This window comes from Otolemur garnettii, unplaced genomic scaffold (assembly GCF_000181295.1).
Source record: "Otolemur garnettii isolate 467f Iridium unplaced genomic scaffold, OtoGar3 scaffold00006, whole genome shotgun sequence".
In the NCBI taxonomy this organism is placed as follows: domain Eukaryota; kingdom Metazoa; phylum Chordata; class Mammalia; order Primates; family Galagidae; genus Otolemur; species Otolemur garnettii.
The window spans coordinates 6,354,679-6,370,147 of record NW_003852401.1 but is presented as its reverse complement, the minus strand read 5'-3'; the positions used below and the strand labels follow the sequence as shown (position 1 = coordinate 6,370,147).

Sequence of the window (15,469 nt, the reverse complement as noted above, 5' to 3'; positions counted from 1 at the left end):
CCAGTCAGCGGGGACCCCCGCCCCGGGACCAGCCGGTGTAATCAGCTCAAGGAACTCCCAACGCAGAGCGGGTTCCGGGTCCCCTCCCGGTGACAATTCTACCTTCTGCAGGAACTTCTGGAACGCAGGCCGGCCTGATTTTGCAGTTGAGGCCGGTTAACACTGGGCCGAGTAGGCAATGCTGCTCTCCCTCACTGGGTTTTGTGGCAGTTAAGTAAGCTCATTAAAGTGCAAACCACAGTCTGGAACAGCACAGCAATCAGTAAATGGTCTTCTCTATTATCGTTATCGTTATCATGAGCCCGCTTTTATAACCGGGGATTAAAAAAAAAAGGCAGAGGACCGGAAAGGTCTGCAAAAGGGGCGGGCTGGGGGAAACCTGGATTTGAGGAGGGGGAGGCGGAGGCGATCCCACCAAGGAGCCAATCCAGCTGTCCCGGGGAGGAAGAGGAGGAGTCAGGGCCAGCTACCGGACTGCGCTCCTCTCTCCAGCGCTGTATGGTCTTCCCTGCTGCTGCTGCTCTTCGGCCGGCTCACTCCCCTTGGCCTCGCCTACTCGTCCACTGCAGTCTCCCGGCTCAGACATGGCCTTAAGCGCCGCCATCTCCGCAGTGAAGGTGAGATGTGCAGCCCCCATGCCGCGATCTGCCCTGCCCTGTGCCCTCTCGCCCCCGCTGTGGGGGACAGTACATCGGGCCATGCGCCCTGCCCGTGCGCCCCGGCCGCGGCGGGGAGCGAGGGAGGCGCGGCATTCGGGACACACTTGCCCAGGGGTGTACGCCTACAGACGGACCCCTCCACCTTTGGGCTGAACTGCATTCGCACTCCGCAGGACGCAGGCCAGCCCCCTGGGGTGGGGCAGCGCGTGAGGTGGGTCTGCACCTAAGCTGCCGCCACCACACCGCAGCACCACTCCTCTCCCGGGATCTGCGCGGGGCTGGAGCCAGCAGGTGGCCCTAGCGGCTGGGCGCCTGCAGCTGTCGAGACCAACTGCTGGTGCTTGCGGGACTCTGGCTTCCGCGCCGGGGCTAGGCTCGCTGCCCGCGGGCCACGTGGGAGAGCTGCGTACTTTCTCTTTCTCGTGCTTCCGGCTTCTTCCAAACTTAGGCCTAACTGGTGCTGAATTTTCCCCTGCAGGGTAATGCCGGCAGGGTTCTAAGACTATCTTTTAAACATGGAAAGGAAGGATAGGCTTCCCCTCCTCAGGACCGCTCCTAGTTTGGAGGCCTAGGCTGAGAACTGCTTTGTCTGTAGCCACGAAAGTTAAGAGCTCACTTACCATGTGCTCTAGGCCCTCGGAGACCTCATACAAGGGATCATTGTGCGGCGGGAAGCTTTGTCCAGAGGGAATGAGTTCTGACTGCTGCAGCCTGCTACCTTGGGGCTTTTAAACGCCTCTTGCCTAGAGTCGTGAGAGAGTTCTTGGATTGCAGTAAGTAAGGAAAAATTGGTGATAAAACCGAAGACCTTTTCTAGGCTGTTAATTAATAAGCTAAGAACGTTTTGTTCAATGGAATAGGGAGGTCCGCGGTCCTCTTGGAGCCTGTCTTTTGATTCCCAGCACTTGTCTGTAGTGCGCCCCGGAGAAGGCACATGTCTGCGTCAGTGTGTAATCAGTCAGGTTAGTGTATCAGGCCCTTCCAGGTTTTTATAAGCCACTTATGATGAGGAGAGGGGTAGGGGGGTGTTGCAGTCAGATTTAGATATAAAATTTATTTTGCCATTTTGGAAATTTTGCATTTAGCAAATATTTATAAAAGGCTTCACTCCTGCCAGTCAGCGGGGACAAGGCGGAAAGAGTTTTCATGAAACTCTTGTGGAAAGCATGTGACTTCCTTGAGGTGTCCATCTATGACTTGGAGATTTTTCTGCAGAATTCGCTGGGAGGATTAGAATTATATTCTTTGTTGGGCATGGTTGAAACTTATTAAATGGTAATGCTTGTAAGTGGGGAACTGAGATTAATTTTGAACTATCCTTTCTCCAACAATTAAATTATTGTTAGGTGTCATTAGGCCACGCCTTTTTGCACTTTCCTTGTAGGAATAGCCTTAACAAGTGCCGTTCAAAACAGTTGCACTTTATTTGGGTTAGCCTTCTCCCTGACACATAGTTTCCCTGTAAAATTAATGCAACGCATTTAAGTGCCAAGTGGGCAATGTGTTCACAGAGGCCTGGTGTAAATATTGAATAATATCTATTTGGGGTATTAGTGAGCTGCTGGATATAAAATCTTAATTTACCAAAAGTGCATGACTGCTTGCTGCTATCTCCTTTAGGTTAGACCAGATGACAGCTTTGCTGTTGAGAATCGGTGATGCCAGCCCCATATCCTCCACAATCCTAAGGCAATATTCTATGTAGAAAATATGACTTACTGGTGTCCAGAGCAAAATGGGTTAATAGCCATCTCTTCTTTCCAAATTATAAAATGGTGGAACTGGGACATTCCTTCAAGACCGTATAGCTGCACAGATCCCTGTGTGTGGACATAAAGCTGAGCGAGCCCCAGAAAAGTCACCTAGTGTGTTGAGAATTACACAGCTGGACCCAGGTAATGATAGAATTGGGCCTAGCACCTGGCATTCAGCCAACTAGATTCCAGGCAATTCTGAAATCTGAAAAATGGTCTCTATGCCCTGTTTTATTTTTGTTTATTTATTTATTTATTGCAGTTTTTGGCTAGGGCTGGGTTTGAACCCGCCACCTCCAGCATATGGGGCCAGCGCCCTACTCCTTTGAGCCACAGGCGCCACCCTATGTCCTGTTTTATTAAGTGACCACATATGGGTCTTCCATTCTTGAGGAAGAAGGAGTGCCGAGTGCTTGCATGAAGTTGGCCACCTGGCATTGTGCACTCCTCAGGTATGGGTGTTGGAGACACATCTGTGTGTCTGAGCCCCATGTATGCCCCTGTCAGGGGTGTATGTGGTTTCCCACTTCATGATGGTGTGTGGTGGGAGGAGCTGTGGAGCTAGGAGACCCAACCTCATATCCCAGCACCGCCACTTCCTCCTCAGCAAATTAACCCCTTCAGTCTTAGGGTCCTCAACTGTGAGGGAAACACTAGTATCGCCTACTTCGGGAGTTGCTGGATTTAAATACAGTAACTTGTAATATACCCAGCCTGGTTCTAAGCACTCTGTTACTGTCAGCCCCACTACTTCCCTTTTATTAATAAAATGCAGATATTACCATACATGGGACATTAAATTCATTCCCAGTTTACAAAATGCAGTTAGCTCATTCCGGTGGAAAAGTCCCATTGGGTTTTAGATGAGTATAACATCTGGTGCATTGTTCAAAACTAGCTGTTCACTGACGGAAGCCTTTCTATAAGTATTTATTGAATACTTGCAGACACTGGGGCATCTTCAAGTAAGAAAAGACCTCTATTTAAGTTTGTGTGCTTAGCGGGAATGGAAAACTTAGCAACATGAGTGAAACAACAGTGGGAGTCACTTGGAACAGAGAGTCAGAAAAGGCCTCTAGGCAGGTGGGTTTTATTTTATTTATTTATTTTTGTAGTGACAGAGTCTCATGTTATTGCCCTCAGTGGAGTGCCCTGGTGTCACACAGCTCACAGCAACCTCCAACTCCTGGGCTTCGGTGATTCTCTTGCCTCAGCCTCCCAAGTAGCTGGGACTACAGGTGCCTGCCACAACACCCGGCTATTTTTTTGTTGCAATTTGGCCAGGGCCAGGTTTGAGCCCACCACCCTCAGTATATGGGGCCAGCGCCTTACCCACCGAGCCACAGGCACCGCCCAGCAGGTGGATTTTAAACTGTGCAATAGTCTTCCCTCAAAAACCATATGCTGTAACCTAATCACCAGTGTGATGATATCAGGAGCTGGGTCTTTTAGAGTAGAGTTCTTATGAATGGAATTAGTGCCCTTATAAAAGAGGCTCCAGGGCGGTGCCTGTGGCTCAGCGGGTAAGGCGCTGGCCCCATATACCGAGGGTGGTGGGTTCAAACCCGGCCCCAGCCAAACTGCAACGAAAAAGTAGCCGGGCATTGTGGCAAGCGCCTGTGATCCCAGCTACTCGGGAGGCTGAGGCAAGAGACTTGCCTAGGCCCAGGGGTTGGAGGTTGCTGTGAGCTGTGACGCTATGGCACTCTACCGAGGGCGATAAAAGAGAGAGAAAAATAAAAATGAAAGAGAAAGAGTAACTAATATTAGTGCATTATTTCACTTGATTCTCATGATAATTCTATGGATTCAGTAAAAATCTTACCCTTATAGGCACAGATGAGGAAGCAGATAATATAAATTTTTATAAACTGTGGACCCTAGATGGTATTCTAATCTGTGCAATTCTCCGGCTCCACCTCAGGTGGAGCACTGCATCAGGTGCTCTAGGGTTGGGGCAGAGATCTGGGTTTTATTTAGCAAGCCTTGGGCTATTCAGATGCCCACTATGATAGCCACTGACCTGGGTGCTTTGAAAAGGTTGGACACCAGTATTTTCAACAAGCTTTTTTATTGCTACTGTAATAATAATTGCCACAAGCTGAGTGGCTTGAAACAACACAGATACACTCTCTTACAGTCCTAGGAGTCCAAAATGGATCTTACAGGGCTGGTTCCTCCTGGAGGATCTAAAGGGAAATCCATTTCCTTGCCTTTTTGCATCTGCTGGACGCACGAGCCTTTCTTGGCTGACATCCCCACGTCGCATCCCCTTTTCTCTCCCTCTGCTTCCGTCTTCACCTTTTTCTGTATTTGACCTTCTTGCCTCCCTTTTAAGGACCCTTGTGATTACTTTGAGGACCGTCCCCATCCCCAAATCCTTGATTCAGTCCCATAAAGGTGACATTCCTAGATTCTGGGGATTAGGGCATAGATAGAATCTCTTTGGGGGGAGCCATTGTTTATTGAACTTACCACACAGCTGGTCCTCATTTTGGAAATTACGGTCTAGGCCCTGGAGCAGGGTGCTCAGTTCTGAGTACAGTTTAGAACCACCTAAGGAGCTTTAAAAACAAACTATGCCCTGTCCAACTAGCATTTCTGGGGTCTGGGGGCCTGGACTTTGGTATTGAAAGCTCCCTGGTGAGTACGAGTATCCAGCAGCTGACTCCAGAGGAACTTGGATGGATCTTATCATTGTTCCATAAGCACAGGAGATAGGAGAGCCTAAGAATATAGTAAGGTGGTTTTTTCTGTTTAATAGTTAATATTTTTTATTTCAGATTAATATGGGGGTACAAACCATTAGGTTATGTAATTTACACACGTATGGTTAAAGTCAGAGTTACAGCTGTGTCTTTCGGGACTCTCCATACTTCTGTCCAGAAAGGCTGTGCTGGTTTGCAGTCCCACCAACAGCGTAAGGAGTGTTCCTTTCTCTCTGCAGCCAGGCCAGCATCTGTTGCGTTAAGACATCGTGGTGTGGGGGGGCCATTATCACTTCGGTTATGTGATTATTTCGAAGTGGTTTTGATTTGCATTTCTCTAAAAATTAGAGATGATGAGCATTTTTTCATAAGTTTATTGGCCTTATGAAGATTCTGTCCATTGGGCTGGGTAATTTTATAAGGAAAAAGAGGTTTTTACTTAGCTCTGCCGGCTGAGAAGTTCAGTATTGGACAGCTGCATTTGACCTCTTCTGGTGAGGGTCTCATGCTCTGTCAAAACATAGCAGAGAAGCAGAAGGGGACTAGGAACCGGTGAAAAGGGAAGAGCGAAGGAGAGGCAACCTCGCTTTGTAACACCTGCTGCTGCAGGAACTGATCCAGCCCAGCAAGAGTGAGAACTGCATATTTCAGATTGTATATAAAACCAGCACACTGTACCCCATGACTGCATTAATGTACACAGTTATGATTTAATTTTTAAAAAAGTGAGAACTGTATTAATCCCTTCATGTAGGTGAATCCCTCATGATCCAGATGCCTCTTAAAAGTACCACCTCCCAATGCTGCCACATTGGGGGACCAAGCATCAACCTGACTTTTGAGTGGCAAACCATAGTGAAACCATAGAGCCAGTTACATTGCAGTAGGGCCCATCCCAGTGATGTCTTTTAACCCTAATTACCTCTTTAAAAACTCTACCTCCAGTCAGTCCCATTCTAAGGTATTGAGAGTTAGAACTTAAACCATATGAATTTAGAGGGGGACACGATTCATCCCATAACCATTGCCTTCAGGAATGGCTTACAGAGGGGGTGTTTTGACAGAGACGGAGCCCCAGCTATAACTATGAACCATATCGCAGGTTTGTAACAGTTCTCTCAGGCCGAGACATTTGGCTGCTCTCTCCCCATCCAGCTGGGCTTCTGGGATTTTATGAGGCCCTCGGAGGCCTCAGAGCCAGGCGAGCTCAATAATGGGACTTCTTTCTGCTACTGCACTTCTCACGCTTGTCATGGCGACCAGAGCTGAAGGACTGAAATGCTCACTTCAGGGACTGTGCCAGCTCCAGCTCTGCCTCTCTCACCTCATCAAGAGCTTAGAGCACTCAGAGGTACTCAGCTCCTTGGCATGAGCTAGTCTCAGTTGCTGTGGTTATGGTGTTTTGGGGATATCATCGGAGTGCAGCGATGTTTGTCCAGGACTCAAAGTGGTGGTGAGTGATTTCTGAGTCTAAGTAGGGTTGGGCAAATCTCTTGCAGCCAAGAATCAGGGGAAATAGACAAGGGTAGGGGTAGGTATATACCCTGTTCATTTGGGGGGAAGTAACCATTCTGGCAGATGAACTAGCATTTGGATAAAATGCTCGCACAGTCTTCTAGAGATTTGATTGTCAGTAGAAAAGTGTGGATGAAACCTCTAGGTGTTAAAATCTGGCAGTGACCTTCGTTGCCCTGGGATGGGGAGGGGGTGCTATTTCAGAACTTTATTTTGTCTGTTGAAGAAGTCCGACTGGGCAGAAATTTCATTTCAGGTATTGAACATGTTTCCTGAGCAGTCTGGTTTGCAACTGCCTGTACTGAGAACTGATGCATCTGGGCCAGGAGGGCTGGTCATTGTTCCAGAATATGGATGAGGTCATTGCAGAGGAGTCCTCCTTTCCTCTGAGCTGATTCACTCAGATACCCAGTTACTCTTTCTGTGCTTGCTCTGTGACCTTGGTGAAGAAGTTGACCTCTCTGAGTATGTTGCCTCATAACATGAAGAAAATACAGCTTTTCTTAGAGGGTGTTGTGTTGTGGAGGAATCCAGGGAGGATTCAGTATGTGATGCAGGAGGTAGCATATTATGGTGTTTAAGCCCAAAAGACCTGGATTTCTATCCCAGCTTTGCTTTTTCAGATTTGTTTGGATAAGCTTTTTTAAAATGTGTGTGCCCATTTGTAAAATGTGTATAATTCTAGAAAGCCTACTTATAGGGTGGTGGTGATCAAATGAGATAAGGACACTGAAGCACTTAGCACAGTGCCTATGACATATAAATACTCAGTTACTTACTCTATTACCAAGGCAAGTGCTGAATTGACTAATGAACTTAGAGGCTGAGGGTCCTGTCAGCAGAGTTAAACAATCAGGGCTTGTGTCGTTGTACTTTGCTGTAGAGCCAGGAGGTGGCGACATTGGCCACATCTTGGCAAAGCTGGCCCCCATCTTAGCAGTCCTGTGCTCAGTGGCAGTGCTCAGCTGCCATGCTTGTTGCAGTGTCCCTTGCAAGAGGTGGGTTTCCCTGAACAATTAGAGCCAGCTGAGTGACTGGATGGGATTATTCTGGAGATTATTGCAGTGCCAGAGACCCCATCCTGGTCTTTCTGGAGAATGATACCACCCTTCACCTCCAGTGCTACACATTCCTTGCTTAGCGCTGAGTTGCCAGCTGCCTGTTGCACAGTTGCCCTGAAGCCATGGTGACATGGTTTAAAGCTTGGGGCTGCAGGGGGTGAGCTCAAGGACTGAATTTCAGCAGGACACCTGGTTTGCTTTTCTTTACTGCTGCCTTGCTGGGCTAGCTCACCTAAATGAAAAGGATGGCTCCCAAAAAGGTCATGTTTGGTTTGTGTATATGAACATAAGGATCCAGTGTTGAATCCCAAATCTGGGATGTGATGGCCAAGTGCACATCTAGAAACAGCCAAGACAAAGTGGCAAGAGTGAAAAAGCCACAGTGTTCATGAGTAGCTCAATTCCTGAGGAGTGGGGGCAATTCATGTCTGTGGCCCAGGGTGAGGACATGGACGGGACCATTGATTAGCATCTCCCTGACCTGTGGTGCTTCAAAGATAAACGAAATGAAAGATAAAATGGAGAAGCCAGGTTAGAGGAAGGGTTAGGACTGCATAAAACAGTGTGATTTTAAAAACAAATCTATTAAACTGGAACAATTTATATATATTGAATTACATAAGCACTTCTGTTGACTTGAAAACGGTTAATACTGGTTGGTCTTCACCTATGTTAAGCTACTTGATATAAAATACATAAACCTAGCTTGGTGCCACAGACGCCAAGGCTGTCGAGTTCGAACTCAGCCCAGGCCAGCTAAGCAATAATGACTGCAACAGAAAAATAGCCGGGTGTTGGGAGGCTGAGGCAAGAGAATTGCTTAAGCCCAAGAGTTTGAGGTTGCTGTGAGCTGTGACACTACATTACTCTACCTAGGATGACATAGTGAGACTCTCTCCAAAAAAAAAAATAATAATAATAATATATAAATGAACAAATAAATAAATAAACGTGCTCCGGTTTCAGTAATATACCACCACAAGGTGGCGCCAGTGTCAAAAAACTGGCTTATCTACTTAATTGTGGGGGTCACATTTAAGGTCCCAAATTACATAATCAAGTATGGGAAACTGGCAGAATTCTTCAGTGAAATATCACTAAATAGCCCTTATTTTCTTGTTTTGTTGATTTTTTTTTTCCCCAGGAAACCAAGGGCCAGAAAGGTGACCATTTTTCCCACATGTTGATAGAACTCAACTCAAGTAACCTGATCTGAAATTTAATTTGTATGTTCAATTAATTTTTAAGTCTGGAATTTTTTTTTCCTTAGGCTGCTTTATCTCACGTGGTAAAAATTATACCCAAGTTATAATAGTATTAAAGTTTTTCTTTGAGAGTGAAGATAAAAAAAAAAAACAGCACTCAGGTCACTTCTTTGGAAAGTATCAGGCCAGAGAAAGCTTCCCAGTGATTTCAGTTATTTAATTTTTAGTGTTGACAGTTAACGTTCATCTTTGTAACTGTTCTTGTTTGTGCCTCTTAGTCATAACTTTCGTCCCAGAGGACAAAGACTTTCAAGATAGTCTTTAAAATGCAGTACAACACTTGAACTTAAAAAATTATAACTGCCTTTGAATTACTTATTTATGTTTATATTTTTTAATTTATTTTATATATATGAATTTACCGTATTATAAATATAAATTTGCATGCATATCTGAATCATGGTTTGTATGTGAGGGTAATTTTTTTTTGGTTATGCTAGTCTTCTCTTGTCTGCATTCCTTTCCACGGCTGGGATTCTAGTCACAAAGGGAGAAAAATCTCTCGTTCCCTTATGGAATAGGCTAGTGAGAGGAAATCATTACCAAATGGATATACCTAACATTTTATGTCCCTATGTCTTTTGAACACTTATTTCGTGGTCCCATTTGTCAGAGAAAATGAGGTTGGTTGGCTCAGCGCCTGTGGCTCAAGTGGCTAAGGCGCCAGCCACATACACCTAAAGTGGCGGGTTTGAATCCAGCCTGGCCTGCCAAACAACAAGGACGGCTGCAACCAAAAAATAGCTAGCCGGGCGCTGTGGCAGGCACCTGTGGTCCCAGCTACTTGGGAGGCTGAGGCAGGAGACTCGCTTGAGCCCAGGAGTTGGAGGTTGCTGTGAGCTGTGATGCTAGGGCACTCTACCCAGGGGGACAGCTTGAGGCTCTGTCTCAAAAAAAAAAAAAAAAAGAAAAGAAGGAAAAGAAAATGAGGTTGGTTAGAAAGTATTTTCTACAACCACATCTGCTTACTTTTAGTTTCGATTTTCGAATTTAAGCTAGTTAGAGTACTTTTCTGTGCTTATTTGTGATTTGAACAGTCAGAAATAAACATGATGTAGTCTAAAAAGGTGGCCTACATTTTGGTTATTTCTGGAATACAGGCAGGCTTCAAATATTTCATTGTTCAGTTATTTTCAGATTTTAAAAAAAATAATAATGACTTAGCATGAATAATGAAAAGTATATGAGTATGAATAAATGAATTTTCTTAAAATAATTTTCTAATAAAAAGTGACCAAAAACTATACATTTTTTTCTCCATCTTTTTCTCCCTTAGATTGGAATAATTGGTGGAACAGGCCTGGATGATCCAGAAATTTTAGAAGGAAGAACTGAAAAATATGTGGATACTCCATTTGGCAAGGTTAACATCTAATGAGTGGAGACATGTTAGCTGTTCTTTTTGCTAGTGTGATTTGGATGTTAAAAACCAAATTGCTTAGCTGGGTGTGGTGGCTCACGCCTGTAATCCTCCCTACTTTGGGAGACTGAGGTGGGTGGATTACTTGAGCTCAGGAGTTGGAGACCAGCCTGAGCAAGATTGAGACCCTGTCTCTACTAAAAATAGAAAAACTAGTTGGGTGTTATGGCGGGCACCTATAGACCCAGCTACTTGGGAGGCTGAGGCAAGAGGGTTGCTTGAGCCCAAGAGTTTGAGGTTGCTGTGAGCTGTGACTCCATGGCACTCTATCCAGGGCGACAAAGTGAGACTCTGTGTCAAAAAAAAAAAAAAGCCAAATTGCTTGTTTGTTTACTTCTTTTGGCCCAGGGCATCCATCACATGCCTCAGATTTCAATATCTTGAGGACATGGCTTTTGAATACAAAATAAGTAACTTCTCAAATTTTGTTGATAGAAGCCAAAGAAAAACTTGTCATACACAGCAGCTGTGCTTTTTAAATCTGCATGCAAATCAGCTTCCTGATTTGAGTCCAGTGGTTATACACCACACAATTTATACCATGAAATATTGTTACAAAGAGGTATTTTTTTAGTAAGCCTTGGCTCTAAGGATTGTGTTGGGGATCCAGAACACAGTTAGTATTAATTTGAATGCAGAGCTGAACTGGAAGTAAAACTCTCCTCTCCTTGGAGAGGCTGCAATTCTCCAAGCCCCTGTCCACCCTTCCTAGGCCGGGGTGAGGGTGTCTACCTTCTGTTAATTCCATATTGCTACTGACAGATAGAGCTTCTCTGATTCTTCTGTGAAAGCTGTTTATCTGGCCTTCCACCCAAACCATCCTTTTCAGCTGAGTTCTTAGATTGTCCTCATTTCTGTCCTCTAAGTCCTATCATCTTAGCCCACTTTCTTAACCTCCTCGATTCTAAGGGCCTTTCTAGCCTCCATTACCTCAAGTCAGTCCGTGGCCATCTTAGAGCAGACAGGTTCGGTGCTTAAGTATAGGACAGTGACTGCCTATCATTTTTGCCTTTGGCTTTCACACCTGTTCTTGAACCTCCCAAACTGTATGATACCTACATAGGCACCCAAGGCAACCCTCAGAGTCCTGTGAATCTCCATACCAAAAGAGAGCTCTATGATTATGTTGGTATCAAATAAAGCCTCTGTAAGCTATATCCTCAGACTCCCAAGTTTCCGTGAATCTGGTTGTAACTGAATAATTTTAGTTGTTTACATACATGTTTTAAAATCACTGAGTTAAAATTATCATTTTTCATTGTATGCAGCCATCTGATGCCTTAATTTTGGGGAAGATTAAAAATGTTGATTGCGTTCTGCTTGCAAGGTATGTTTTTTTTTTTTTTTAAGCTTTCTGTTACTAGTAGACAATTTAAAATTACCTTAAGTTTTAGAAAGAATAATGATGTAGGTCTGAGTTTTTTATGTATTGGTATAGTAAGAATATCTTAGTTACCTTTATTTATCGTGTGCAGTTTGGGGAAGTTGTACTGACTTTGCAGATCAAAGATCTCATATCCTCCACCTTGGATTGGAAAAGAAGATCAGGTATCTAAAGTTGAATCATAGGCTCAGTTCCCATAGCATAGTGGTTACAGTGCTGGCCACCTGCACTGAGGCTGGTGGGTTGGAACCCAGCCTGGGCCAGCTAAACAACAATGACAACTGCAACAGAGAAATAGCCGGGGGTTGTGGTGGGTGCCTGTACTCCCAGCTACACAGAAGGCTGAGGCAAGAAGGTTGCTTGAGCCCAACCAAGAACTTGAGGTTGCTGTGAGCTGTGACTGCATAGCTCTCTAGTGAGGGCGACATAATGAGACTCCATCTAAAAAATATATATAATGAAATAAATAAATGAATAAAGTTGAAGCATAGTTTCAGTTCTAGCTGCAATAGGAAATGTTTCTCTTTTTTCCCTTCTGAGTATCAAGATAAGAAAAACTGTTTCATTCATGACTCCTTGTTCGTAGTTTTATCAGTTAGAAGTTAGTCAAACTGTAAGTACACATACTAGTTTTTTATTTATGAGTAACAAATTACTGTTAGTTTGGCAACTTGAAATAGCATACATTATTACATCACAGTTTCTTTTCTCTTCCTTGCCCTGAGTAAAGTGCAATAGCATCATCGTAACTGACTACAACTTCATATTCCTCTTCCCTCTGCCTCCAGCATAGCTGGGACTGCAGGTGTACACCACCATGCCCAGCTAATTTATTTTCTATTTTTAGTGGAGATAGGGTTTCACTCTTGCTCAGGCTGTTCTCAAACTCCTGATCTCAAGCAGTCTGCCCACCTTAGCCTCCCAGAGTGCTAGGATTACAGGCGTAAGCCGCCATACCTGGCTTATATCACAGTTTCTGTGAGTTGGGAGTCTGGCACAGCTTAGCTGAGTCTTCTGCTTGGGATCACACAATGTTTACTACTCAAGGGCTGTGTTCTTACCTGGAGCTCAAGGTCTTTGTTCAAGCTCATGTGGTTGTGGCAGAATTCTGGTCCTTGTGGCTAACAAGACCAACTCATTCAGCTCTCAGAGGCAATCCCCACGGGCTTCTCCATAGACAGTTCACACAATAACAATTTGCTTCTGCAAGGCTGGTAGGAGGTCTAGCTGTGGAAGTGACTTCCAGGGCCCTTGCCATATTCTGACAAGGAAGAGTAGCAAATTACTGTTTTAAGTTGCCAAACTAACAGTAATTTGTTACTTGGAAGCAAGTCTCAGCTTTGCCCACACTTCATATAAGGCACAGAAACAGGGACCATGCTAGGGTCTGTCACTCAACATTTTTGAAATGCAGGTAAGTTCTTAGTCTCCAAGTATCTCTGAATTTTTGTTTTAGGTGGGTTGGTCTTCAGGAGACCTCTTTTGTTGGCCTGTGGTCATAGCTACAGAATCACTTAGTATTTTCTGGGCTTTAAGAGGAAACGGTGGTGTGGTACTCACTCGTCTACCATTTCTCCTGTCCTTCCCTTAGGCATGGGAGGCAGCACACCATCATGCCTTCAAAAATCAACTACCAGGCAAACATCTGGGCTTTGAAGGAAGAAGGATGTACACATGTCATAGTGACCACAGCTTGTGGCTCCTTGCGGGAGGAGATTCAGCCTGGTGATATAGTCATTATCGATCAGTTCATCGACAGGTGAGTAATCATCTAAAATGCTTTAAGCCCTTGTAGCTGGTCATTCTCAGCTCTAACAGACGGCATGTGGGAACCAGAGGAAGAAGTACAAAACCACAGACTGACTTTCAGCTTTTCATATTTTTTAATTTTAATTGACAAATAGTACATATTTTTGTATAAGTGGACATTGTAGGATTAGTTGAGCTAATTAATAAATCACCTCAGATACTTGTCTTTGATGCTGAGAACATTTGATTTTTACTTTCCTAGCAACTTGAAATATATAATATATACATTGTTATTAACTATAATCACCAGACTGTATGATAGGTACAAAAACTGACTTCTCCGAACTGAAGTGTGGTCTCTTTTGATCAATATCTCCTCGCCTTCCCCTCAGCCCCAGCCCCCGGAGACCATTCTACTCTCTACTTCGGTATGTTTTAGATTCCAGACGTAGGGAAGATTGTGCAGTATTTGTCTTTCTGTGACTGCTTATTTCACTTAACACAATATCCTCCAGTCTCATCCGTGCTTTTCCAGTTGACAGAATTTCCTTTTTTAAGGCTTAATAGAATTCCATGGTGTATATGCCACATCTTCCTTCCTTCTTCCCTTCCCCTTTTTTTTTTTTCTTTTGAAAAGTATATTTATTTCAGGTTAATACGATGGTAAAAACAACCAGGTCAAAATATTTGATTTTGTTAGGTAGAGGCCACTTGTAGTTATGTCCCACACACAAAAGGTGCCAAACACCCCCACCCCATGCCCATTCCGTGAGCGCATCCCAACCCCCTCTGCCTCTCCCTCTATCTCTCCCCCCAGCTTAATTGAAATGCGTTTTTCTCCTATGTGGGCATCCATGAGATTGTCGGCTGTCTTCATATTATTATTGAATACGTGGGATAATTGCTTTTGCAGTCTTGTGGTACTTTACTGAGAAGAATATGTTTCAATTCCATCCAGGATAATACAAAAGATGTCAAGTCACCATCTTTGTATGGCTGAATAGTATTCCACAGTGTGCATATACCACAATTTATTAATTCACTTCCTGAGTTGATGGGCATTTAGGTTGTTTCCACATCTTGGCAATTGTAAATTGAGCTACAATAAACAATCTAATGTGAATGTCCTTGTGATAAAATGATTTTGTTTCTTCTGGGTAGATGTCTAGTAGTGAGATTGCAAGATCAAATGGGAGGTCTAATTTGAGATCTTTGAGGATTCTCCATGCTTCTTTCCAAAGAAATTGAATTAGTTTGCAGTCCCACCAACAGTGTAAAAGTATTCCCCTCTCTCCACATCCCCCCAGCATCTGCAGCTTGGGGACTTTGTGATGTGGGCTAACCTTACTGGGGTTAGGTGATATCTCAGGTTGATTTTGATTTGCATTTCTCTGATAATTAGGGACAATGAGCATTGTTTCATATGTTTGTTAGCAATTTGTCTTTGTTAGAGAAGTTTCCATTCATGTCTCTTGCCCAGCAATATATGGGATTAATAGGTCTTATCCTAGTTATCAAGTCTTTGTCCAATTCGTAAGATGTAAAGATCTTTTCCCATTCTGAAGGTTGTCTGTTTGCTTTGGTTGTTGTCTCCTTAGCTGTACAGAAACTTTTAAGTTTAAATTAAGTCCTATTTATTTATTTATTTATTTTCATTGTTGCAATTGCCATAGAAGTGGTCTTCATAAAATCTTTCCCCAGGCCAATATCTTCAAGTATTTTTCCCACACTTTTTTTGAGGATTTTTACTGTTTCATGCCTTAGATTTTAAATTTTTTATACATCTTGAATAAATTTTTGTGACTGGTGAAAAGTGTGGGTCCAGTTTCAGTCTTTTACATGTGGATATCCAGTTCTTCCAGCACCATTTATTAAATAGGGATTCTTTTCTCCAGTGTGTGCTTTTGTTTGGTTCATCAAAGATCAGGTGGCAAGGACGGCACCTGAGTAGGGC

At 44.0% G+C, this 15,469-nt stretch overlaps 1 protein-coding gene and 1 pseudogene across 1 annotated transcript in view; one reads left to right on the top strand and one right to left on the bottom strand.

Annotated features, from left to right (window-relative positions):
* Positions 1 to 586, bottom strand: part of LOC100943710 — a 62,643-nt pseudogene extending 62,057 nt beyond the window's left edge.
* The window catches only part of MTAP (methylthioadenosine phosphorylase), a 68,488-nt gene continuing 53,494 nt past the window's right edge, over positions 476 to 15,469 (top strand). The window contains exons 1-4 of the mRNA XM_003782849.3: positions 476 to 617; positions 10,239 to 10,325; positions 11,651 to 11,709; positions 13,358 to 13,525. Of these exons, the coding sequence (XP_003782897.1) occupies positions 585 to 617; positions 10,239 to 10,325; positions 11,651 to 11,709; positions 13,358 to 13,525 (347 nt within the window). The 5' untranslated portion in view covers positions 476 to 584. The remainder of the gene's footprint in view (positions 618 to 10,238; positions 10,326 to 11,650; positions 11,710 to 13,357; positions 13,526 to 15,469) is intronic.